General features: G+C 43.1%; 1 protein-coding gene across 3 annotated transcripts in view; it reads left to right on the top strand.

The window, feature by feature from the left end:
- The window catches only part of LOC147033686 (NACHT, LRR and PYD domains-containing protein 12-like), a 143868-nt gene that overhangs the window by 113493 nt on the left and 3194 nt on the right, over window positions 1-27181 (top strand). For 2 of the 3 annotated variants that reach the window (XM_085871805.1, XM_085871806.1), the window contains 3 exons: window positions 3910-3993; window positions 17853-17933; window positions 21142-21225. In XM_085871805.1, coding sequence (XP_085727931.1) covers window positions 3910-3993; window positions 17853-17933; window positions 21142-21225 — 249 coding nt within the window. Of the gene's footprint in view, window positions 1-3909; window positions 3994-17852; window positions 17938-21141; window positions 21226-27181 lie in introns of those variants that run through there. The other variant, XM_085871807.1, reaches the window with a different exon arrangement.

The following is a 27181-nucleotide window of genomic DNA, read 5'->3' on the forward strand; positions in this document are numbered from 1 at the left end:
GTCTTGTTAGTCTGTCTTGTTAGTCTGTCTTGTTAGTCTGTCTTGTTAGTCTGTCTTGTTAGTCTGTCTTGTTAGTCTGTCTTGTTAGTCTGTCTTGTTAGGCTGTCTTGTTAGTCTGTCTTGTTAGTCTGTCTTGTTAGTCTGTCTTGTTATTCTGTCTTGTTATTCTGTCTTGTTATTCTGTCTTGTTAGGCTGTCTTGTTAGGCTGTCTTGTTAGTCTGTCTTGTTAGGCTGTCTTGTTAGGCTGTCTTGTTAGGCTGTCTTGTTAGGCTGTCTTGTTAGGCTGTCTTGTTAGGCTGTCTTGTTAGGCTGTCTTGTTAGGCTGTCTTGTTAGGCTGTCTTGTTAGGCTGTCTTGTTAGGCTGTCTTGTTAGGCTGTCTTGTTAGGCTGTCTTGTTAGGCTGTCTTGTTAGGCTGTCTTGTTAGGCTGTCTTGTTAGGCTGTCTTGTTAGGCTGTCTTGTTAGGCTGTCTTGTTAGGCTGTCTTGTTAGGCTGTCTTGTTAGGCTGTCTTGTTAGGCTGTCTTGTTAGGCTGTCTTGTTAGGCTGTCTTGTTAGGCTGTCTTGTTAGGCTGTCTTGTTAGGCTGTCTTGTTAGGCTGTCTTGTTAGGCTGTCTTGTTAGGCTGTCTTGTTAGGCTGTCTTGTTAGGCTGTCTTGTTAGGCTGTCTTGTTAGGCTGTCTTGTTTGGCTGTCTTGTTTGGCTGTCTTGTTTGGCTGTCTTGTTTGGCTGTCTTGTTTGGCTGTCTTGTTTGGCTGTCTTGTTTGGCTGTCTTGTTTGGCTGTCTTGTTTGGCTGTCTTGTTTGGCTGTCTTGTTTGGCTGTCTTGTTTGGCTGTCTTGTTTGGCTGTCTTGTTTGGCTGTCTTGTTTGGCTGTCTTGTTTGGCTGTCTTGTTTGGCTGTCTTGTTTGGCTGTCTTGTTTGGCTGTCTTGTTTGGCTGTCTTGTTTGGCTGTCTTGTTTGGCTGTCTTGTTTGGCTGTCTTGTTTGGCTGTCTTGTTTGGCTGCCTTGTTTGGCTGCCTTGTTTGGCTGCCTTGTTTGGCTGCCTTGTTTGGCTGCCTTGTTTGGCTGTCTTGTTTGGCTGTCTTGTTTGGCTGTCTTGTTTGGCTGTCTTGTTTGGCTGTCTTGTTTGGCTGTCTTGTTTGGCTGTCTTGTTTGGCTGTCTTGTTTGGCTGTCTTGTTTGGCTGTCTTGTTTGGCTGTCTTGTTTGGCTGTCTTGTTTGGCTGTCTTGTTTGGCTGTCTTGTTTGGCTGTCTTGTTTGGCTGTCTTGTTTGGCTGTCTTGTTTGGCTGTCTTGTTTGGCTGTCTTGTTTGGCTGTCTTGTTTGGCTGTCTTGTTTGGCTGTCTTGTTTGGCTGTCTTGTTTGGCTGTCTTGTTTGGCTGTCTTGTTTATCTGTCTGTCTGTCTGTCACCTGCAGGTCACAATTTTAAACCAATCTTCACGAAACTTCACCACATGGTAGAGTTTGTCATAAGGAAGAAGCCTATTGTTTTTGAGGTCAAAAGGTCAATATAGGCCAAAGGTCAACAACTAAGGTGGTACTTTTTTAAATCCTCAATTTTCATCCAATTGACTTGAAATTTCAAGAGGATATATATTTTTGGTCACTGAATTCAACCAACCATTTTTTTTTAAGGTCAACATAGAACAAAGGTCAACAATAAGGCGGTATTTATAAAATCCTCAATTTTCATCCGATTGAGTTGAAATTACAGGAGGATATATATTTTTGGTCACTGAATTCAACCAACCATTTTTTTTTAAGGTCAACATAGAACAAAGGTCAACAATAAGGCGGTATTTATAAAATCCTCAATTTTCATCCAATTGACTTGAAATTTGAAGAGGATTCATATTTCAGGTCATTGAAATAATCCAGCCAATTATTTTTGTGGTCAACATCGACCAAAAGGTCAACAACTTAGGCCGAATTTCTAAAATTTTCAATTTTCATCTGATTGACTTGAAATTTGAAGAGGAGTTGCCTCTTTGGTCATTGAATTCAGCCACTATTTATTTTTGAAGTCAAAATAGTTTTATGGATTTTTGAGTATCATGCTCTGCATGATGTCTTCTTCTTGTTTGTTTGTCTGTCTGTCTGCCTGCATGCAGGATATCTCAAAAAATATGTGGTCGGATCAGGATGAAATTTGGTGTACAGGTTGGGAGTGTGACAAGGACGAACTGATTTGATTTTGGTGACCATCCGGATCCAGATCCAACTACTATAATTTTTAAGTGATCTTCCCCATTGAGAGAAAGGGCCTAAAATTATATGAAGCACTATATCTCAAAAAGTTTGGAGGGATTCACATGAAACTTAGTGGGCAAGTTGGGTGTTTGACCACGCCAAATTGCTTCGATTTTGGTGAAGATACGAATTCAGGCCTGGATACGATAATTATTTGATGTTTAAAGTGATTCTTCACCATTGAGAGATCCGGCCAAAACTACATGTAGCAGGATATTTCAAAAAATTTATTGGGCCCGTTACGTTCTCATGGATCTGGCATTATGTGGTGGAGGAATGAGCTCCACCGTGTGCCCTTCTAGTTATATAATTGTTTATGGAGAGAGAGTGAGGTATAATCCTATAATTATATTATTACTTTTGGAGAGGTACTGGGTTTTTATCCCAGAATTATACAATTGTTTTCGGAGAGGTACTGAGTTATAATCCCATAATTATATAATTAAAAAGATGCTTGGTATGACAAAACTTTAACCGAGACATAAACAGAAACATTTTGAAGCATATTACCATAAAAAGAAAACCACAAAGTTTTCATTGTGCTCTCATCAGGTGAAATTCGCACAAAGTGAATGAGTAATCAAGAAGAACAGTCTAATAGACACCTATCAACAAAGCAAATTATGATTGAACGTTTTTTACTGACGCATCATCTCCCAACGGTCGAGGTGGGAGGAGCCTGTTCAGTGTTCATCTCTCCAATTGGAGGTTGCAGAGTCTGAGGCAGAGCCACTAAGGCTGTTGTAGAATCTTTTTCATCACCATCTGTGATCATGAGACAAGTTCGTTTCCATCTTCTTCTTTGCACAAGTAAGCAAAGCGAGTGGATAAACTCTTTTTGCCGACATACCATAGGGTCCATGGAATAGATAAATGTCGCTTCTAGTATTTGCAGATGTGTTATACTTCATCCTCTACTGAATATCTTGAATGAATCCACATTATAATGTTCAGCACAGTTTGCATTCTCAATCAAATGCTGTCCAAAGGAGATGCACACGATGATAGGATTGATGCTGAGACCAATTGTGTTTTTCCTGATGACAAAGGGACATGCTGTTTGATTCTGTCATAGTCTGGGTAGTTCTGCTACATACCAAGCATCACATTGGCACTTGAACTCATAAATAATATTGCTATATCTCAGGTACTGGGTTATATAAATAATATATAAAAACTCTGGAATTATATAATTGTTTATGGAGATTGACTGGGTTTTAATACAATAATTATATTATTGTTTAGGGAGAGGGACTGGGTTATCATCCAATAATTATATTATTGTTTATGGAGAGGGACTGGATTATTATCATATAATTGTGTAATTGTTCATTGGAGAGGGACTGGGTTATCATTCAATAATTATATAATTGTTTATGGAGAGGGACTGGGTTATTATCATATAATTATGTAATTGTTCATGGAGAGGGACTGGGTTATCATCCAATAATTATATTATTGTTTATGGAGAGGGACTGGGTTATCATTCAAAATTATATAATTGTTTATGGAGAGGGACGATGTTGTAATTGCATCATGATATGGTGTTGATGTGATTTATAAACATAATTATTGAAATGGTGAAAGTATTCCCAAGGTTCTCCATGTTATTAGTGGAATGAAAACTTCAGGGTTTTTCTCCTTCCCTCCTTTACCATTAGTTTGGGTTCAAATCCCATCGGTGATAAGGGACTGGAGGGATTGATGGAAGGCCTGAAACCTCAAACAAAGTTGCGAACCCTCTGGTGAGTGGGAAGGGGATGTTTTTTTGAGGGGGTGGGGGGGGTAACAACATAGTGTCGTCATAATCCATGATTGTGCACCTGATGTTCTCTAGGTGAACCTTGACCTCTATTATAGACCTTTGGTTGAACTTTGTACTTTGCTTGTGTTCATAGACTGGGATGGAAGGCACAGCCAGTCCTGTTCTGGGGATCATTGGGGTGAATGAAGAGGGAATGATGAATGATAAACAACATCATATGAAGGATAAACAATTCATATAAATCATTCTGAACCTTCACTATTTCTTTCTCTTGTCGTAAAGATTCGTAAATGTGAAAATGAATGAAGAATGAAGAATGTAAACTCAGATCAGGTGATTGATAGGTTTGTAGACCATAGTATTGCTATGCTTGTGGGGTAGATGGAGGAATTTCATTGTAAAGGTTGGATTGTGTAGTGGAGCATGGTCCGTGGAAAAGTAGGAGTCATCTCAATGCAAATTAAGTTGGGAAAACTGCCAGCTTAAGATTGTTTACATGTCACCACATGGGGGGTGGTGCTGTGTAAATAAGGTAGGGTTTAAGGTTAGTTTCTCCCAGTATGTGATTGCCCCCTGTGACCTTTTCCTATGTTTTTGCATTTACAAGGCCAGCTATAAAATTGGTCAGTGTGATGTCAGAGGGGGGAATGATCAGAGAGAGGACTGCGAGTCTGTGGAGACAGTGGTCAGAACACGCAAGACCTCTCTGGCTTCTCCTCAACATGGTGAAGAAGGCTGCGTGATTCTCATCTTCATGCTGGGGCAAATTTGTTCACATGCTGGAACAGGATGCTGGCCATTGTCTGTTTGGCTGAGTTGCTAAGGTTGTATGCCTTATTGGGAGAGGACTAAAGCACGTCTCTCAACAATAGCCACGATAGTCGCCCTTGTTGTGTGATCGAGGAGAAGGCGGCACATTTGGGGTGTGTGTCTGTGTCTGTGTCTGTGTCTGTGTCTGTGTCTGTAGCTTGGAGGGAGTGGCGTCGGCAATCTCGATCATGAAAAGACACTGTATGGCGATTTCTGGGCCCTAAACCAAGGGAGCCCATCCGTGTGAATTACTTCACATATGTGGCCATGGAGAGCGGCTTTGTTCCAATTGGTGCATTTCCCATGCAGAGAACGACTTGGCACCATTTCGGGTTAATTTTCCCGCAGGGTGGTGATGCAGTTCAAGGATCACCAGGCACCTAAAAGAGAATCTCTGAATGCAAAGCTTTGTCAGCCCTGTTCTTTTTCTGGTTTTCATTAATGATCTCTCCGAATCTCTGGAAAATCCTCTTTATCTCTTTGCTGATGACTCCATCCTTGGTTGTACCAACTGTCATCCCTCAGACCAGCAAGCAGCAGCTTGTTCTCTGTATGGAGACCTGGATAACATCACAAGCTGGTCCAGCACATGGAACATGTCTTTAATCCTGCCAAATCTCACACTCTCACTATGTCTCTCTGTAAGGAATGTCTGAAAAGTCCCCCCCTCCCCATCCACCTCCCCCCATCTACTCTCTCAACAATCCTTCTGAAGAAATCCTTTTATTCAAGCTTCTGGGTCTCACTATCTGTCATGATCTTTTCTTGGAAAGCCACATTTCCAAGCTGGCCTCCAAAGCCAGTCACCGACTGGGCATCCTCCATCATGCAAATTCCTTCCTTGGCACACCTGAGCTCCTGACAACTTTCAAAGCTTTCATATGCAGCCTGATGGAGTCCTGCTCACCCCTCTGGGCTGGTGCTCCCACCTGTCTCCTTTTTTCGGCTTCACACTGTGGAAACCAAGGCATTTAGGACAATTGGTATCTCCCGCGATGAGGCTGACTCTTTGGGTCTGTCACTCTCTCACCGTAGGCAGGTCGGTGGTCTCTGTCTTCTAGCATCTCCTCTCTGGCCTCACCCCCCCTGCTCTGTCTGAGATATGTCCCCCCATATTTCCACAGGGTGATCAAGGTCCACCAGCAAACGCCTTCTGTTAAAACTTCCAAAATCAAGAATCATTGCCCACCTTCACTCTTTCATTCCTCTTTTTTTCCAGCCGTTGGAACAAACTACCACACTCTCTTCAACCCCACTCTTCCCTCCAGGTCTTCAAAACAGCTGTTCACCACCATCTCTTATCTTCCCCAATCCAAAACCACAATCTTTTTAATCCCCGCTTATCCACCCCAAACCTGCATCATTCAAATTCCCTGCTTTCCTTCCTGAAAGTCCCCGTCGTGTAAGGACATGAAAGTCCCTGTAGTGTCCATCTTATTTACCCTCTGTTCCCTGCCTCATCCCTCTCCCTTCCACAGATCTCGTTTCTCTGTTCCACACTGTTTTTTCCTTCTCTCTCCCACCCCTCTGGTGTCCTGCTCCCCTTGTATGTTCTGTGTGTTAGCTCTCATAGAAGCCTCAACAATGTGTTAAAAACAAAAAAGTGCCAGAATAAAGGGAGGATTTTTTTTTAATTAACCTTTCCTCTTGTCTGTTTTTGTGACTGTGGAGGTGTCTCAAGTTTGGTTTTAGTTTACCTCCCGTTTCATTACCTCACGCATTGATTTATTTACATTATTACTTTGATTTATGTTCCTTAAACCCTCATTTGTTGAATTCACTTGTGTTTGTCCGTTCCTTGTGGGTTTGAGTTTCAACCCATGTTCTTCCGTCCTGGTGAACACCTTTGGTACGCGTCCTTGCAACCCATCCCGCATGCACCATAGTCTTCAAGGAGCTCGGTTGTTCACCTCCAAGTAAAACCATTTGGCTATCCATCCAGGTTGGTGATAACCTAACAGTCCACGACATCTGTGTCAGGAATGGGAGATAAACCAGATTGCGTGTCCAAGGTGGTTAGTTAATCAGGAGTGGGATTTTTCGAACCCTGGATAACTGGTGTCGGAGTAGGATTTTTCTTAGCCAACCTCCCCCCACCATGATGGGTGGTGTCGGAGCAAGCTAAGCTTAAAAAAAACAAACAATTGGGAATGTAAATTTTTATTCGATCATCTCTCTCCCATCGAGGGAAAGGGGTTGTCGTGACGGAGGTACAAATTTTATAGATAATTAGTAGCAGGAGAATAGAATGCTTGGAAATTTAAGGGGGATTTTTTTTTCTGAGGAGATTGAATGTGCACTTGAAATGGCGGGCATGCGTAAGATGGCGTTTCAGTGGGAAAGTAGTCGTGATGAAGGAAGCAATTTGGGGGAGGAAGCTTTCCCCGTCCCGTGCATCAGCCCCCCCCTCCTCCACGGGTGATGCTGGGAGCGGGTGCAATGTCCAACCAGGACTTTTTTCATTTATTAATGGAAGAAATGAATAAAAAAAAGGAATTAATTGATGGGAAAAATGTAATGGAATGGAGAGGAACATGAAGGGAATGAGTGATCAAATGAACAAAATTAACAAGGGAATAACACAGGAACTGGGATCATGAATTGATGGAGTAGGGAAAAGGAATAACATGATAGTAATGGAAAACGGAATTGATGAACAAAGGAGTGAAATGGAGGAAATGGAAAAAAGTAATGGCATTAAATGAACAATTGGTGGAATATAGGTGGTGGTCGTATGGCAGCTTAGCTGCCGGGGTAGCTATCATTTCTTGAAGCGCAACTGTGTCGCTGATGCAGTGCCCCTCTACCAGTACACACACTGGAACTGGTACTCATTTCACCAACCTCAGAAGGATGACAGGCTGAATCAACCCCCTGGTGTATTAATTCAGCAGCCGACGGGCCCTCGGACCTTGGACTTGACTTGAGTCAAGTCAGGACTTGAGTCAGGACCCTAGGATCCCAAGCCGCCACCCTAACCACTGAGCCAATACCAGGCTGGTGGAATAGAGAAAAGAATGGAACTCCAAATGAAGGACAGACAGGGAGAATTCAAAACAAAATTGGAGACCCAATTCAGGGAAAAGTTGGAAGAAAAAATTGGGTCAACAAATCAAAGAATTGACAAAGTAAATAAGGACTTGGAGGGCTATCGTGCTTGTGTGGATGGCAGAATGCAAATGCAGGAAGAGGAATTGGGATTTTGTAAGTGCCAGGGTGGTGGTTTGACTGAGGAGGTGAAAAGGTTGGAAACCCATGGAACAGAACAAGAGCTGGTGTAGTGTTAGTTGATAAAGGTCTGTGGGGGTCGCAATGGACTGTGGAAAGGATGGATGAGGTGTTCCAGGAGCGTCTGAACACTTGGGAAAATGCCATCAAAGGAGAGGTGTTTGAACCAAAAGTTTCTGTTCTTCTCAGTGGTGATGTTGATGGTTCTTTTGGGACCATGCTTGGGCCGATTGACTCGTACAAAGCCAATAGTGAAGTTAAACTGGACTCTCTGCATTGAAAAGGGTCAAGCAGATTTGGAAGAGCCCATGTTTGAAACATTTGCAGAACATGTAGTAGAGGAGAGCGACAGTAACGTTGACATGCCAAGTGCGAAACAAGTGGCTGATCTTGCAACAATCGAAAGTGAGCTTGCTGATGCAAACTCTGGAGAGAGAATTGCCCGATTTGAAAAAGTGCAAGGTGGTTTGACAGTCACAGATGGACCACAAGAGGAAGAGCAGGATGCTTGTCTAATTGACAAGTGGGGAAGTGATATTTTTGAAAGGAATTTGCAAAACCAATTGCAGAATTTGCAGAGCAGAACTATCTGGATCATAGTTGTGAAAGCCAATTACTCACTATATATGAACTTTGTGAAAGTGATGCCAAGGCCGAAGGTTAGAACGAGTCGATTGCCTCTCACTGTTGTAATGCAGATGGTTGAGCTGTAGTTGAGAGTGGATGTAGAGAAATGTTTTTTGATAATTGTACAGTAGGGAATGACACATTGGATATTGTGAAGAAGAATGACATTGAAGTTGCGAAGGTGCTGGATGAGGAAAGTGATCTTCCTGAAGAATTGCTTCCTGAACTTGGCCCTTGTAAGAGGGCAGATTTTGAAGTTTGTTTTGTTGAGCCAGTATTGGAACAACCACAAGTAAAATGTGTTTTAGGAGGAGAGTTGAAGCAGCTGTGGCTTTCTGTTGATTGAGCAGGAGGCTCATCTTGAACCAAACCAAAGTGAGTCAAGTGCAAGCTTTCAAGAGAAAATGCTCCCACTTGGTGTGAATGTAAAGGATTCCAGTGATGAAGATGATGCACAGCATTTTTCATTGGATGAACTTGCAGTTGCTGATGTACCCCAGGAATCCTTTCCAGATGTCAGTCCTATAGATTCATCAGCAAGGGATATCAAGCTGGATGAATTGCATGGTGAAGGTGAATTGCCAAACACTGGTCTTTTTGGCAATGAGAACCGTGCTGAACTTTATGAAGGACTTTGTCAGTGCTCTTTTAATCCAGTAGTTGAGAAGGAGTTTGAAGTGGCGGAATGTAGAGTGGGGAGTAAATCATTGGATGATGATTGTTGGATTGGAGGTAAGAAGGAGATGGATGAGGGAGATGAGCTTTCTCAGGAATCTCTGCCTGAGGTGAACACTTGCTAAGAAGTGAATCATGAAATATATTTTGCGGAACCCTTGTTTCCTTTTCCTGCAGATGGATATGCCCATAATGGAATGGTACACCACCATGATCACCAGGCTTTTGTGGCTAGCCCCCTTCATACCAACTGGGCCACCAGTTGAGGTGATTGGCAGACGTGGACAACCGTACCTCAAAATACACGTGGCTCTGATGGTGACATTGTTGTTGGTCCTGGTTAGTTTTGGAATCTTTCTGGCCCGATTTATATTGATTCGTATGGCTCACTCAACACCTGTGCTCCCAAAAAGTCTCGTTCCAGATCCAAAGGACAGCTATGGTGATGGCGGTTGCATTAACCATAGTGGCTGCTTGTCTGGCTTTTGTCTATCATGGGTGGTGGAATACGGTTGCCGGCGTGCATGCGTACCCGGGAATTATTGTCATCATACTGGTTGTGGTTCAGGCGGGCATGGCTTTGTTCCTTCCTCATCCTAACACATTGAAGAGCCACATTGTTAACTGGGTCCACTGGGTGATGGGAATGTCTGCCTGGCTTATAGCTGTGGCCACAATTTTTATTGGAGGAGGATGTTCTTTCTGCAAATTATGCAGGTGGGAGATAGGATATGAGTTGACCTCTTTGGAGGCTCCTGTCTTTTCAATTCACTACTGGCTGCACGACTTGACCATAATGTTTTCTTCGGTGGCTCAACAACTTCTTCCTCTGACGAGGATTGAGATTCCTCATCCTCTTGCACTGATTTTGAGCCTTTTCTCTGGTCTGGCGATTGAGTCTATATTTGTTGATCGTGCATAACATTTTCTGTGATATCCATACGTGGAAGACATCAAAGCATTCAATTCCTATGACGAAATACCAGTGTGATGCTCTGAAAAATCTTTTTCTGGTCCATCGACGTGTTTCCACTACTCCACACAGACTTTCACCTCATCCCAAATCTTCTCAGTGAACTCTGAAATATTGGAAGATGCCTCATCCAAACATGCACGGATAATACTGTCGTGTCCAGCTGGTTAAGACCGACTTGGATGGATAGTCGAACGGTTCTACTTTGGAGGCGAACATGTGATCCTTGGAGATTATAGCATATGCGAGATGGAGGGCGGCAAAGGAGTTTACCAGACGGAACACTAGGGTTTATACTCGAACCCACAATGAATAGACATACACAAGCAATCTTAATAAATAGGGTTTTATGAACATAAATCAAAGTTTGTAAAGGAAGTAAATCAAAGTGTAATAATAAAAATATATCAAAGCATGGGTGGAATGCTAATATATCAAATGTAATGTGAGGTGAACTTGAGCTAATTTTGAGATGCCTCCACATAGTTACAGAAGCAGAGAAGGGGAAAGATAAAATAAAATAAAATCATCATCACACCATTTTAAAGCCTTTATCCCTGAGCAGAGGTCAGCTTTTTTGCAGGCTCCAATCATGGTACCCTTTGTTGTGGCAACGTTTTTAGGGCCGGATGCCCTTCCTGACGCCAATCCTTTAGTCACCTTCGACACACAGGGATAATTACCAGTATACTGGTGCTCATTTCGCCAACCTCGGAAGGATGATAGGCTGAGTCAACCCCACTGATGTTAATTCAGTGGCCAGTGGGGCTCGAACTCAGGACCCCGAGGATCCCAAGCCACCACCCTATAAAACGAGAGGGGGAGCACTCGGTAGAGTGCAAAACCTCCACCGCCAATACTGCTAGGTCACCCAAGTGAACCTGATATCCTATTCATTCAATTTAACGTCAACAGTGCTCACAGAGTTATAGTTTGCAACTTTCCCTTTTACTTTTAACTTTTACATACCCACTTCATTCGTCATAACGAGATTCCTTGAGACACAAATTGATTTACGTGGGTATATCCACCTGAAGTTCCAAAATCAGACGCAATTATAATTTTGGAATGTTTTTTTTGTTGGAAATCACTTATAACATGTCAAAATGCAAAAAAAAAATAATCGAAATTTTGTTGAAAAAAAATTTGCAAAATATTTTTTTCTCTAACAATTTTTTTTTGGGGGGGGGGGGTAGAAATCACTTAAAACATGTAGAAATGCAAAAAAAAGAAATCGAAATTTTGTTGAAAAAAAAGTTGCAAAATTTTTTTTCTCTAACAATTTTTTTTTTTTTGCGGGGGGGGGGGGGGGGGTTGGAAATCACTTAACACATGTAGAAATGCAAAAAAAAAATTCAAATATTTTTTCAAATTGGCCGCCATAGCGGCCATATTGGATTTTGGACCAAGTCCAAAATCTAATGGCATGACCCTTGGACCAGACATAACCCCCCCCCCCCCACCAAGTTTCGTCGAAATCCGTCAAGGGGATTTTCCGTAATACTGTTCACAAACAAACAAACAAACAAACAGAAAGGGGTGAAAACAGTAACCTCCATCCATCTTCGATGGCGGAGGTTAATAATAGATAATCTCTCCCTTTATTTTGGCACTTAGCTTCGTCCAGAGATCATCCTTTATGAGCCTGGCATTGTTAAAACCTCCGAGTTACTGCATGAAAACCTGCACCCAAAATGGTGTCGAGCTGCTCTGGGTGGGAAATGTTTGTGGTAATTCGCATGGGTGGTCCTCCTTCATTAAAGGCCCACAAACCTTCGTACAGTTTCTTCTCATGAACGAATCTGCCAACCGCATTCCTCTCTTACACCAGGCACACTCGCCACAATGGCTCGCCTTCCTCCACGAACACACAATGGGATAACGCCGAATTATTGCTGAGATGTGCTCCTCTTCCTCTTCCTGTCTCTGTCTCTGTCTCTGTCTCTGTCTCTGTCTCTGTCTCTGTCTCTGTCTCTGTCTCTGTCACTGTCTCTCACTGTCTGTCTCTGTCTCTCTCTCTCTCTCTCTCTCTCTCTCTCTCTCTCTCTCTCTCTCTCTCTCTCTCTCTCTCTCTCTCTCTCTCTCTCTCTCTCTCTGTCTCTGTCTCTGTCTCTGTCTCTGTCTCTGTCTCTGTCTCTGTCTCTGTCTCTGTCTCTGTCTCTCTCTCCACACAACTTCATGACTCATCTGAACAGTAATGGCTTGCGTCTTGTTCCAGCACGTGAACAATGGGCTATATTTTGTTGCCGCGTCGAGGAGAAGCCAAAGAGGTCCTATGTGTTCTGATCACCGTTGCCTCACCAACTATCTGTGTTCTGATCATGCCCTCTTCTCTCACATCACACTGACCAATTCCAAGCCTTGGGGCGTGGTCTGCCGGTTGTTGTTGTCGAAACGTTGTTCCTTTTTACTTTTTTATAGCCAGCTTTGTAAATGTAAAAATATAGGAAAAAGTTATGGGGGCAATGACATACTGGAAGAGATGAGCCTTAATCCCGACCTTATTAACACAGCACCCCCCCCTCCCATGCGGTAACACTAATGATCTTAAGCTGACTTTTCCATACTTAATTTATATTGAGGTACCTCCTGCTCATCCGCAGATCATACTACTCAAAACCATCCAACCTTTGCTATGAAATTTCTCCATCTACCCCACAAAGTGAACAATACACTCCATATTTCAGGATAAATCAACAAATTGTTGTGAAATTTATTGGCACTGTCATCTTGAATTTTGGTCGTTTACTCCATAATTCCTCTCAATGCCAGTCCCACTCACAAGAGCCAGAATCTGGAAGTACCCTCCCTTTCTGGTGGAAAATATATATCATCAGAAAAAGAGGGAAGAATGGTAGGCTTGCGCAATACCAACATGGCTACAACACATTGCATGAAACCATTTTTAAGCACTTAACAGCAGTAAAACGTTAATATTTATCGGCATAGCCGTAAAGACTTTCCAACAACCCCTTTGTTCCATTTTGTCACAATAGAAAATACTGACAGTCGAGTTCAGAATGCCAAAAAGTACCACCAGCCCAACGATTGTTGAGTTCTTGAGTGGCTGCCATGGGATGAAATGATAGTGGGGAGTGGAACATGGCCTAAAATGAGTGTTCTCTGTTCTTGCATCTGACAGCTTGGCTGCTGGATAGCCATCATTTCTTGGAGCGCAGCTGTCCCACTGATGCTTTGCCCCTTTACAAGTCCACTGGTACTCATTTCACCAAAATCGGAAGGATGACAGGCTGAGTTGACCCCACCAGGTGTTAACTCAGCAGCCAACAGGGCTTTAACTCAGGAGCCGAGAACTCAGGAAACTAGGATCCACAACTAGGGTCCCCCAACTCGGGTCCCCAACTCGGGTCCCCAACTCGGGTCCCCAACTCGGGTCCCCAACTCGGGTCCCCAACTCGGGTCCCCAACTAGGATCCCCAACTAGGATCCCCAACTAGGATCCCCAACTAGGATCCCCAACTAGGATCCTCAACTAGGATCCTCAACTAGGATCCTCAACTAGGATCCTCAACTAGGATCCCCAACTAGGATCCCCAACTAGGATCCCCAACTAGGATCCCCAACTAGGATCCCCAACTAGGATCCCCAACTAGGATCCCCAACTAGGATCCCCAACTAGGATCCCCAACTAGGATCCCCAACTAGGATCCCCAACTAGGATCCCCAACTAGGATCCCCAACTAGGATCCCCAACTACGATCCCCAACTAGGATCCCCAACTAGGATCCCCAACTAGGATCCACAACTAGGATCCACAACTAGGATCCACAACTTGGATCCACAATGAGGAATCCCTATGATCCCTGAGGATCCCAAGCCAGCCACACTAACCACTAAACCAACACTAGGCTTAAATGAGTATTAAAGCAAAGAGTGAAGTGATAACAGTGAAGAAGAAGAATACATCAGAGTGCACCAGAACTCTCATTGTGATGTTTGTGGATCAGTTTTGGTTATCGAGCGTGAACAGAGAAAACTAAGAGCGTGAACATAGAAAACAAAGCATTGTGACCGAATATAGCACTGAGGGATGAAAAAGAAAAGAAGGCATTGCCAATTGAAGTGTGAGTGCCCAGCAATTTTGGCCGAAACAATGCAGAAATCAACAAAATGACCAAATACCAAGATCTAAAAAAATGAAGTGAAAAGATCCTGGAAGCCGACGAGTGCCAAAATTATACCAGTGATTATTGGAGCGACATGGGAACACGGGACAGACACTGCTTAATATAATCTAATTCATTCACATGAAATTATGGGACAGACACGGCTCTATATAATTTTATTCATCACAAGGGAATAGAGGACAGACATGAGACAGATTAAAGAATGTAACATGAGCTGTTTAACAGCAAGGATGAGGGAGTTAAGTGGACAGAGCAGGCGAAAAATATATATTTTGTGTCGCAGGTTGTCACCACAGTGCGGTTATTGTTAACCAAATCAAACATTTCTCATTGCTCCTTTTCTCCCGTTTTTCTTTGAATGCATTCTGCAAATAATTTGGGGTGAAAAAAAATAAGAGCACCAGCTACGGGAGGAGCTAAATACATGAGAATGATCCAAACTACCTAAACAAGACACGTTTTTCCAGGAAAACTCAACTCATCATGAAGATGAAGAGAAACACGACGCAGTGCGATTAACTACAACAACCTCCATCGAGTGTAGTTGTCATGCCACACTGTGCCATTAACTTTATCAACCTTCATAGAGTGTGGTTGGGGTGTACCTGCTGTGCTGTTGACTTCAACAACCTCAACAGTGTGTGGTTGTGGTGCACCAGAAGGAGAACCTCCTGAACAACTGGTGGAACCGGACCTGAAGTTGGTCGAGTCGGAGCTCTAAGTTCGATAATGTGAAGAAGAAGAAAACCCATTGGTGCATTTACGGAGCTGAAATAGGTGAAATTACTGAGTGAAACTGGAATCTGGGGTGAGAATATCCCAGGAAACATGCGAAGCCATTGGATGGTAAAAGGTGGTGAGGATTCCAAAACTGTGATAGAGATTTCAAAAACTCTGGTGTGATTCTTGGCAAGGAAGGATATCACTGAAACTGATCGAGGTTCTTCTTCATAGGTGTGCATCCACTGATGGTGGAGCGTGCGGAGAGCAGGTGACACTTCCTCTCCTTCTAACGGTAGAGTGGTGGCTCTGTTACTTTCCTTCTAACGGTAGAGTGGTGGCTCTGTTACTTACCTTCTAATGGTAGAGTGGTGGTTTTCTGTTACTTACCTTCTAATGGTAGAGTGGTGGCTCTCCGTTACTTACCTTCTCATGGGAGAGCACACTGCTTCGCCTGCAAGCTCACAACCCAGACATGATATCATCTCATGAAAACATCCAGCAGTGTCAGGTACTCGATGATGAGCAAGGTGCTGCGCTGTTACAGCCCGTCCCACAGGTTTCAGCCAATCCCACAGGTCACATTCCCACATGAGACGTATTGCATTCCCTGGTAACTGACATGTAATGGGAAGTTTTTTTTTCTGAAATGGATCTCAGGGGATCCTTAATAAACTGGACCAATTGGGTTCAGATATGACTTCCAAAAATTTTTTTGTGCCAAATATGTTTGTCTGTGTGGCGTTTATCTGTCTGTTTGGTCCACAAGGAGAAATTAAACACCAAGGGGGTTCGATGTCATCATTCATCAGCCAATCGGTGCCTTTGAAACACCGTCATCAATCAAATTAGGAAATCAATGATAAGTTTTGATTCCTGGTTTGAATTATCCAGTTTTCTAAATTACTCGAATCTTCAACAAACTTTCAAACATCAAACAAACAAACAGAGTCAGCAGAAATATGCTCCACCTTTCACCCCCCACTCCCCCAACCCCATCCCTCTTAAGGGGGAGCCATGGGGTGGGGGATGGGGAGGGGATCAACACTGGCTCGACATCTCTGCCAGGGATTAAAGGCCCTGGCTCGTTGTCCACCCCCCCCACCCCCGCCTCCGCACTCCAACGCATATTTGGCTTTGACCACCACGGCATTGAGGTGGCAGTCCAAGGCTCCAGACTATCGCAGTGGATATCTGCATCAGAGAGAGAGAGATATAGATATCGAGAGAGATCGAGAGAGATCGAGAGAGATCGAGAGAGATCGAGAGAGATCGAGAGATATCGAGAGAGATCGAGAGAGATCGAGAGATATCGAGAGATATCGAGAGAGATCGAGAGAGATCGAGAGAGATCGAGAGAGATCGAGAGAGATCGAGAGAGATCGAGAGATATCGAGAGATATCGAGAGAGATCGAGAGATATCGAGAGAGATCGAGAGAGATCGAGAGAGATCGAGAGAGATCGAGAGAGATCGAGAGAGATCGAGAGAGATCGAGAGAGATCGAGAGAGATCGAGAGATATCGAGAGATATCGAGAGATATCGAGAGATATCGAGAGAGATCGAGAGAGATCGAGAGATATCGAGAGATATCGAGAGATATCGAGAGATATCGAGAGATATCGAGAGATATCGAGAGATATCGAGAGAGATCGAGAGATATCGAGAGAGATCGAGAGAGATCGAGAGATATCGAGAGATATCGAGAGATATCGAGAGAGATCGAGAGAGATATCGAGAGATATCGAGAGAGATATCGAGAGAGATATCGAGAGAGATATCGAGAGAGATATCGAGAGATATCGAGAGATATCGAGAGAGATATCGAGAGAGATATCGAGAGAGATATCGAGAGAGATATCGAGAGAGATATCGAGAGAGATATCGAGAGAGATATCGAGAGAGATATCGAGAGAGATATCGAGAGAGATATCGAGATATATCGAGAGATCGAAGCATGGATCTCCTGCGACGAACGCCGACCCAGCATCCAGATTCACACCACCGGATTTGCATGACTGGCATGGTGGGCAAGACCACCTGCCTGAGAGAGTACGGGGCACGGTGTTCACTGAAGTTGCTGGGCCGGCGGCGCAAAGCACGCAACAATCCAGCAGATGACCACGTCGGGCTTGGCCATACCAGGTCAGGAGTCTTAGGTTGCTGGCGACACTAACAGTGTCGCCGACGGCAAAAGACTCTGCTGAGAGGGTCATGCTGCACCCAGTTAGTCGCAATCACTGTGGAGAAATTCTCGGGGAGGAGAGTAGGACTTGTGGTGAAGGGGTCCCCCTCCAGGAACGAAGCGGTCGTACTGCACATTCCACAGGAGGGACACGTCCCCAAGAGGTGGGCCACTGCTCGAGACACCACGTGACTCGTGGTCAACTTCGGACACTCTCAAACCTGTTCGTTGAGATGTTTTATTTATTTATTTCTCTTTTGTACAAACTTCTGTTTCCACAATCCAGGGGAAGATGTCTCATGGAAAGGGGGTTTTGTACTATTAACGGCCACGTGACCTCCAACCTGTTCATTTTCGGGTTATTTAATTATCGCTTAAGCTGGAACTAAGAAACTTCTTATATAACTCATTTATCGAGAACTTTCCACTGCTGGTTCTTTGTTTCACTCCTTGGAGTTTTTATCTCTTCACAGGTTGGGGTATTGTAATCTGAGCACCAAGTCTGGACCGATTCTAAGGGGCCTGAAGAACATCAACAACTTGGAGGATCTCAAGTGAGTCCTGAACTGTTATTGAGGTTTTTGTTCTTCTTCTTCTCCTTCACTGAACACCAATTTGTGAATTCCCATCACAGGGTTTATAAATAAACTCCATTTTTAATACATTTCGTTCAAGATTTCATCAAAACAAATCAAACACTTCCTATTTTCAAACAATTATACAATTGTTAATGTGAAGGAACTGGGTTATAATCCTGTATTTATATAATGGTTTATGTGTAGGAACTGGGTTATAATCACATAATTATATAATTGTTCATGGAGAGGGACTGGGTTATCATCCCATAATTATACTATTGTTTGTGGAGAGGGACTGGTTTATAACCCCATAATCATATAATTGGTTATGGAGAGGGACTGGGTTATAATCCCATAATTACATAATTGTTTAGGAGAGGGACTTGGTTATAATCCCATCATTATATTATTGTTTATGGAGGGACTGCGTTATAATCCCATAATTATATAATTGTTCATGGAGAGGGACTTGGTTATAATCCCATAATTGTATAATTGTTTATGGAGAGGGACTGGGTTACAATCCCATAATTATATAATTGTTCATGGAGAGGGACTTTGTTATAATCCCATAATTGTATAATTGTTTATGGAGAGGGACTTGGTTATAATCCCATAATTATATAATTGTTTATGTGGAGGGACTGGGTTATAATCCCATAATTATATAATTGTTCATGGAGAGGGACTTGGTTATAATCCCATAATTATATCATTGTTTATGGAGAGGGACTGGGTTATAATCCCATAATTATATCATTGTTTAAGGAGAGGGACTGGGTTATAATCCCATCACTATATCATTTTTTTATGGAGAGGGACTGGGTTATAATACAATAATTACCCTGTACTCATGAAGAAAAACATACCCTGTTGTAAAAAAGTGTATTCCCCAGTTGGAATAGGTGTACCATATCCCTGTGTCGTAAGAGGCGACCAGGGTTGCGTCACGAAGGGCATCCGGCGTAAAACCTGTGCCAAATCATTATGCGGATCATAACGGATGATCCGCTGTGGTGACCCCGAACGGGAGCAGCCCAAAGAAGAAGAAGACGACTCATGAAGAACAAGGACAAATGTGTCCAAGAACCGTGTCATTCCACCAGTCAATAAAGGTTTTGTCTTCACTCGAAGAAGAAGAAGAAGAACAACAACAACGTGGAGCTCTCTTAGAGCCAGCATTCGCTACGCGAGACGCGGCAAAAGCAGGGTTCGGCATTCGGTTGCGGACATACGTACGTGTGGCATATGCGTGTGCGTGCATGTCTGCATTTTAAAAAATCATTTTCTCAGCAACCGTTGGTGTGACTGATTGACATGAAATTTTACCGTCGTAGTGCCTCTGCCGGTAGAATTTTTTTTCATAATTATGACCTCATAGATCATGTGGTTACAGACGCCATCTTGGAAAAAACATTACACCTCCATATCTCCCAAACTGCGAAATGGAAATATTTAAACATGCCTCATTTTCAAGTACTCCCATTGGCGAATAACATATGTTGATGATGATGTCGGCGGTGCCTTCATTATGACGTCATAATTCAACAACTACAATGCTTGATCTGATCAGTATGAAAAAAAACATTCCCTCTGAAACTCTAAATCCAATGGGCACAAAATTTTCATATGAGCAGCTCCTCCTGTGGAATTTTTGTTAATGATAATTATGATGTCATGAGTCATGTGGTACAGGCACCATCTTGGAAAAAAATCAAAAAAGTCGCACCTCCATATCTCCCAAACTGCGAAATGGAAAAAAAAAATTAAACATTCCTCACTGTCAAGTACTCCCAATGGAGAATAAGATTTGTTGATGATGATGTCATCGGTACCTTAATTATGACGTCATAATTCGATAAGTACAATGCTTGATTCGATCAGTATTAATTTTATTTATCTGCAATTCTCGGTCCGATTGACACTAAATTATCACCATTGGAGTGCCTCCTCCTGTTTAATATGATAATGATAATGTCATCAAAGATCATGTGGTACAGGCATCACCTTCGAAAAAAGTTTCACTTATATATCTCTGAAATCACTCCATCAAAAAAATTGAGACCTGTCTCATTGTCAAGTAATCCCAATGGGGAATAAGATTTGTTAATGAAGATGTCATCATTACCTTCATTATGACGTCATAATTCGACAAGTGATCTGATCAGTATGAAAAAAATTATCTCCAATTGTTGGGCCAATGGACACAATTTTCACCATTGTAACACCTCCTCCTGTAGAATTTTTCCATGATAATTATGACGTCATATTTCACGTGGTGCATGCACTATCTTAGAAAAACTGAAAAAAAATGCCCCACTTTATCTCCGAAACCACTCTGTGGAAAAAATTGAAACATGGCTCATTGTAATGTACCCCCATGGGGAATAAGACATGTTAATTCTTGATGTCAATGGTGCCTTCATTATGACGTCATTCGACCAGTGCAATGCTTGATCCTGTCAGCATGAAATAAAAATTCTCTGCAATTGTTGGCCCGATTGACACAACATTTTGAACATACACTATGTGTGCTTCCTGAAGGCATTTATAATGATAAGTATGACGTCATATGTCACGTGGTACAGGCACCATGTTGGAAAAACTGAAAGACTGCACCTCTATATCCCCAAAACCGCTCTATGCAAAAAATTTAAACATGGCTCATTGTTAAGAACTCCCCATGGGGAATAAGATTATGTTAATGATGATGTCATCGGTGCCTTCGTCATGACGTCATATTTCGACAAGTGCAACATTTTGATCCGGTAAGTATGAACAAAAAATTATCTGCAATTGTTGAAACTGCCAACTGATCAATGCAAAATTTTAACTGATTGACCAAACTACCCATGGGAAATATAGCTTGATAAAAGTGACATCATCAGTCCCTGGTCTCGCACCATATTGGATCAAAGAAAGAAATAAAACCTTCAAAAAACAGAAGATTTGCCTTGCACCAAGTCCTTCTCCAGACTGTGCAGGGTAAGTATTCCATTAATATCATCCAGTTGTTTATGGAGAGGGGCTGGGTTATAATCCCAAAATTTTATGGTGTTGATGTGATGAACAAAAATATCAATTGAAATCGTGAAAGTATTCCCAAAATTCTCCATGTTGTTGATAACAATGACGGTCCAAACGATAACTTCAGGTTTTTTCTTTCTCCCTCCATTACCATCAGTTTGAGTTCGAATCCCATCGGTGATGATGGATTGGAGGGGTTGACAGAAGGTTTGAAATCCAAAACAAAGTTACGAACCCTCGGGTGAGTGGGAAGGGGATTTTTTGGGTTCAATAAAACATAGTGACCTGATGTGTACCTGATGTTCTCCAGGTGAACCATAACCCACATTATTCGCCTTTGGTTGAACTTTGTACTTCACTTGTGTTGAGAGTGGGGAATGGAAGGCATAGCTAGTGTAATGTAAGGGATCATAAGGGTGAATGAAGAGGGAATGAGGAACGATGAATGATAAACATTTCATATGAAGGATAAAGGATTTATATAAATCATTCTGAATATTCATATTTCATTCTGTTGTGGTGAAGGAAAGTAAATGTGAAAAGGAACAATAAATTTATACTCAGATCCGGTGATCGATATGTTTACAGACCATGTTAATTGAGTGTTAAAGCTAAGAGCGAAGTTGTAACAGTGATGAAAAAGAAGAATAATGCATCATGCTGCACCAGAACTGTCAACGTGACGTGTGTGGATCAGTTTGGGTTCAAAGCCCCAATGATCCATTTACACCATTCGACATGGGCGTCACAGGAATTCTGAGGCACACAGTTTGTGTAGGCACCAGGCTTCAAACCTTCTGGCCGATGGGATTATTAATTGATGGCCCAGTGTAATTGAAATCTATCCAAGCTATATAAACATGATGTTCCTCTTCAATCCACTTCCTCTTCTCTATCCAGTCATGCCACAAAAATATATGAATACTGTTCATGAAAAGAGAGAGCAAGCTCGGAAACATATGCAAGCCAGAAGAGTAAATGAGGCAGAGATGACAGCTGAACGAGAATGTGAGAGAGCGAGAAAAAGAACATGCCGATAAGATAATGTTTACAAATCAAGATAAAATTTTGCTGCTAAAGAACGAATGCAGGCACATCGACATTCCATTACAATGCAAGAACAGGCCGAAAACACTGTCTGTCGACAAATGGCCCTTTCAAATGCTTCCATTTGAGCTCACGAACGGGCTCGACATAATGCCTGAAGAAGTATCCCATCAGGCCAATCCAAAAGAGACGGTCAGAACGGGCCTTTCGATCTCAGAAGCAGGTCCAGAACAAGCTTTGAAAGTCAGTGGGAAGTGGGAAGGAAGAATGTTGGTGGTGATGGGACTTGAAATGCCCAATCACATTTCCCATCACTGGGGTTGAGTACTTTTACTTGTAATATGTATATGTGGGAAAATTACATGCCCAGACCAGGAATCGAACCCTGTTCATTTATAAATGTGTTACTGCATCCCCTGAACATGGATATTATGGTGAATAATAGCGAATATGGATTTTTTTCCCCCACGGTGGGGGGGGGGGGGAGACCATCTCCTGGACAGGCCCTCGCTGCTCCTATGGTTGGCAGTGAGTACCCTGGAAGCAGCGGGGGAAAGAGAGCAGCATCTGTATGTTAGAGAATTTCATGCTCAGCACATGGTTTACCCAGATAGCTCAGATTGCAGAGCACTGGTGGAGATCATCAGAGAATCTGGATTCATTTTCAGGTCTGGGTGTTTATTTGTCCCACATATTAAGTTTGTTCCCCTGTTCATTTATAATATTGATCATTTTGTGGCCATATTAAAATAATGTGTGGGGGGGGGGGGGGGTAAGTTCACATTTTTGTTTGCTAATCTTTGATGGTTATATTTCACAAGTGTTTGATGTTATTACATATATTCAGTAATAAAAGAGGATTGTTTTTCCGTATCAACTTTCATGCCTGGTGTTGGGTTAATGGTGATGGTGGTGGGCTTGGGACCCAAGGATCCTGAGTTCAAATCCCGCTCAGCTGTTGATTTAATACCAGGTGGGGTTGACTCTGCCTGTCATCCTTCTGAGGTCAGCAAAATGAGTGCCAGCATGCTGGTATTCTGTGTCGGAGTGGTGACCAATCCAGGATTGTGCCCAATTGTCCAGGAGACTGATTAGGCAGCACCAACGTTCTGCAGAGTCTGGTCCCCATGGATGGATGGATCAACTATCAATGTTGAACATGCACCTGGTTAGATAAAAACATAATATTGGATCCCAACGGTGAAAACAAAATGAAATTTCTGACATTTTTTATATTTTGGATTTTGATGATAGTAAATTATCAGATATTTAAATATTGTTTCATTATTTCAGTTCGTCTCATTATTACAGCCATTTGGCATCAATTCCAGGTGTTTTGTATCATTATCAGTGGAGCTATTGAATTTAGGGGTAAATTGAAAAGTCTCGAAAAATGCAATTGTGTCATAATTGGTGTAATACATGATAGTTTGTGCACACCTCGAGAAAAGTGACAACTGGTCTTTTCCAGTGCACGGGAAGAGGGGGGGGGGGGCGCCTTCATTCATTTATGATAAGTTGAGGTATATAGACCAATGTGTGTTTGGAATTTATAAAATTGACCCCTGGTTCCCACACCAACGGATGTGCTTGGGGGTACAACCGCCCATGTAAAGCGTCCCTTCATACAGAATAGTTATTGTGGAAGTAAAACTGGTTGGACCGAGAAAATGTTTCGTCTTCTTTTTTCGGTGGCCCAATCATCAGCCACTGAAGATATAAAACGAGCAGATCTCAACCATTCCTGGGCCTGCTGATGAAGCTTTGCAAGAGCGTTCCAACCTCTGACAAAATGGTGTATGGGACACTTCTACCAAATGCTCTGCGTTTTGGGGCTCTCCACAATCACAGCTTGCTGTGTCAGCCAGGTTCCAGGTATGCATGCAAGCCTAAAAGTGTACAATGCCTGTATACAGTCTGTTCAGGTGGCACCACTCTTTTGTTGGAAGTCTGCAGCCAGCTGGGGATGGGGAAATGGGCAGCAGATGCGACGATCTGCCTTTAGGTTGTCTCCTTTTCCACTCTGAAAGGAGCCATTGTTGTCTGCTCTCTGAACTGCTGGCCGTGATGTGAGACTGTGCTGCCCTGCTGAAAAATTTCCGACTCTTGAGTCGTTGAGTTTGCAGTGGTATGAACTTGAGTCAGCAGCTTTAAGTGCAGCATGCCCACTTGCTGCTTCTCACCTTAGGTGGTGATGTGGGATGCCAGTGAGGACAGGTAGGTGATGGATGGGTGTCGGTCTGAGTCAGCTATTGATGACTCTTTGGGCATAATTAAACTTGACATCCACGTTTCTACCCCAAGCAGCAACACAGTACTCTGCTGAAGCATGCACCAATGCCAGTGTGTGGTGGAGTGTGGGGTTATGAAATCTGCTCCCCAGTTATGGTCTGCCAGTTTCCGAAGCAGGTTGATCCTTGCTGCCATTTCTCCAGCCACATTCACAGTATGGTTGTGGAAAGTAAGGATCCCGTCCAACTTGATACCAATATCGGTCGGTGTGTGGTAAAAGGAATTAGAGTACCATTCAATCGAACTTGTAGTTGTAAAGCTCGGCAGGTGGCTTTTCTGCACATTAAATCAGATTAGCTATTGACGATAATCGGTGAGCATTGTGTAAATATCACACAACAAGGCCTGCTCTTAACCCTGAAAAGTGCCACAGGTCTTTAGGATGTTGACGTCATCTGCATCCACTAATTTCATACCAGAAGTGTCTGGCAATTCAGCTGTAGAGAGGTTAAAAAGTACTGGAGCAAGAGCATATCCTTGGGGGACGCATTCTTTTGAGTCTTGGTCCAGCTGGGAAGTCCATTTATCAGCATCCGAAAACAGCCTTTATAGATGATGTCAATGATGACTTGTACCATGAATATGTCTTGAAGAGCATTATATAACTTCAGGAGCAGGTCACAGATGAGAGATCATGGGATTAGATATAACTTAAGAAATAGACAGATGAGAGATAATCATGAGTCCGCCACATTTCTTGTTGGGGAACTTGTTGATCATGTGTTTCCTGAAACATGCTTGTTCATTGGGGCAAACTTGTTCAAACAGTGGCTCAATCTTGTTCATGATTACCCTTTCAAACAATTTGAAGGGAACTGACAGGAGGGAGATCGGGCAGTAGCAGATCAGGGTTTGTCGTGATGTTCCAGTGCGGTGAGTGGAAATTTGCTGGATCACGATGACCAAAGATAACTTTGAGATCAGACTGGGAGGCCAATAAAAGAAGTACCTCAGCATTTGCTGTGATGTAGTAATGCCAATCCCCATGTTGGTAATTGGAATCACCTATATAAAGAACAAGGGGTGGTGCAGTGGGGAGGGCACTTGGTCAGAGCAGTACTGATGGTGGCTTGTACATATTGATGGTGCAGAGACCCTGTATTTTGATGACGTGCCATTGTAAATCAGAGTTTGGAGCTGACATTGCAATTACTGTGCAGAAGTTGACAGAAGACTTGATGTAAATTACAATACCATGGGGCTGGCTTTCCGTAAGGGCTAGCTAGTATTGTGGGAGAAACATCAAGAACATTGCACATGAGGACACGGATTGGATGGGGAAATGCTTGGGGATACGACCACCCATGTAAAATATCCCTTCTCACAGAATAGATATTGCATCAGTAACACTATGCCTGGTGTTGGCTTAATGGTTAGGGCGGTGGGCTTGGGATCCAAAGGTCCTGAGTTCAAATCCCACTCAGCTATTGAATTAATACTAGGTGGGGTTAACTCGGCCTGTTATCCTTCCAAGGTCAGCAAAATGAGTGCCAGCATGCTGGTATACTCTGTCGGATTGGCGACCCGTCCACGATTGGGCTAGCATTGTGGGAGGAACATCAAGAACATCGCACGTGAGGACACGGATTGGATGGGGAAATGCTTGGGGGTACGACCACCCATGTAAAATATCCCTTCTCGCAGAACAGATATTGCATCAGTAACACTATGCCTGGTGTTGGCTTAATGGTTAGGGCGGTGGGCTTGGGATCCAAGGGTCCTGAGTTCAAATCCCCCTCAGCTATTGAATTAATACCAGGTGGGGTTAACTCGGCCTGTCATCCTTCCGAGGTAGGCAAAATGAATGCAAGAATGGTGGTATACTGTGTCGGAGTGGCGACCCGTCCGGGATTGTGCCCAATAGCCAAGGAGACTGCTTAGGCAGCACCAACGCTCTGCACAGAGGATGGTCCAAATGGATGGATGAATCAGTAGCACTGGTTGGACCTCAAAAATATGATTATCAATTGCGATGCTCCGAAGGAGAAATTAAACACTGAGGTGTTCCTTGTCATCATTAATCAGCCAGTCAGTGCCTTGAAACATCGTCTTGAATCAAACAAGGAAATAAACTACTAGTTTGGATTATCCAGTTTTCTATCTTATTGGCATCTTCAACAAAGCTTCAAATTTCACACGAACAAAGGAAGTCAGCAGAATGAACCACCCCCATTCCCAACCCACTATTATTAAAACTCGTGCATTGTCATGTTTTATTTATTTATTTATCTTTTGTTGAAATTTGTTTCCACGATCCAGGGATAAATTTTGTACAAATTTGTCTGTACCTGTTTGTGGTGAGGATGTTGATGTCGTGAAGAGATTCACTTTCCTTGACAGTGATATTCATGTCTCTGCTGGCTGTAAGCCAGAGGTCTACAGACGTCTGGGTCGGGCCTGGGAAGTCATGGAATCACTAGATCATGGGGTGTGGTGCTGTCAGTACCTGTGCAGGAGGACAAAAGTCCAAGTCTTCAGGTCCTTCGTGCTTCCAGTCTTGCTCTTCAGATGTGAGATGGACTCTGACCAGTGATATGAGATGGAGACTTAATTCCTTTGGTACCAGGTCTCTTCAGAGAATCCTTGGATATTGTGAGTTGGACTTTTTGTCCAACGAGCGGTTGCTGAGAGAGACTCGGATGAGATTTGTTACCTGCATAGTCCGTGAGCATCAACTCCGGCTGTATGGACACTTGGCTCATTTTCCTGATGCTGATCCTGCTCACCAGATTCTCTCAGCAAGGGAGCCTCGTGAGTGGAGGCCAATGGGCTGATCATGTGCCTCGTGGTGGCAGCAAGTTGATGGCCGTGATGGCCAGGGATCAGTCTGGGAGGCCCCTGGAGTACCGGCAGAAATT

The sequence above is a fragment of the Eptatretus burgeri genome, chromosome 2 (assembly GCF_056783735.1).
Source record: "Eptatretus burgeri isolate ZD-2024b chromosome 2, Ebu_testis_v1, whole genome shotgun sequence".
In the NCBI taxonomy this organism is placed as follows: domain Eukaryota; kingdom Metazoa; phylum Chordata; class Myxini; order Myxiniformes; family Myxinidae; genus Eptatretus; species Eptatretus burgeri.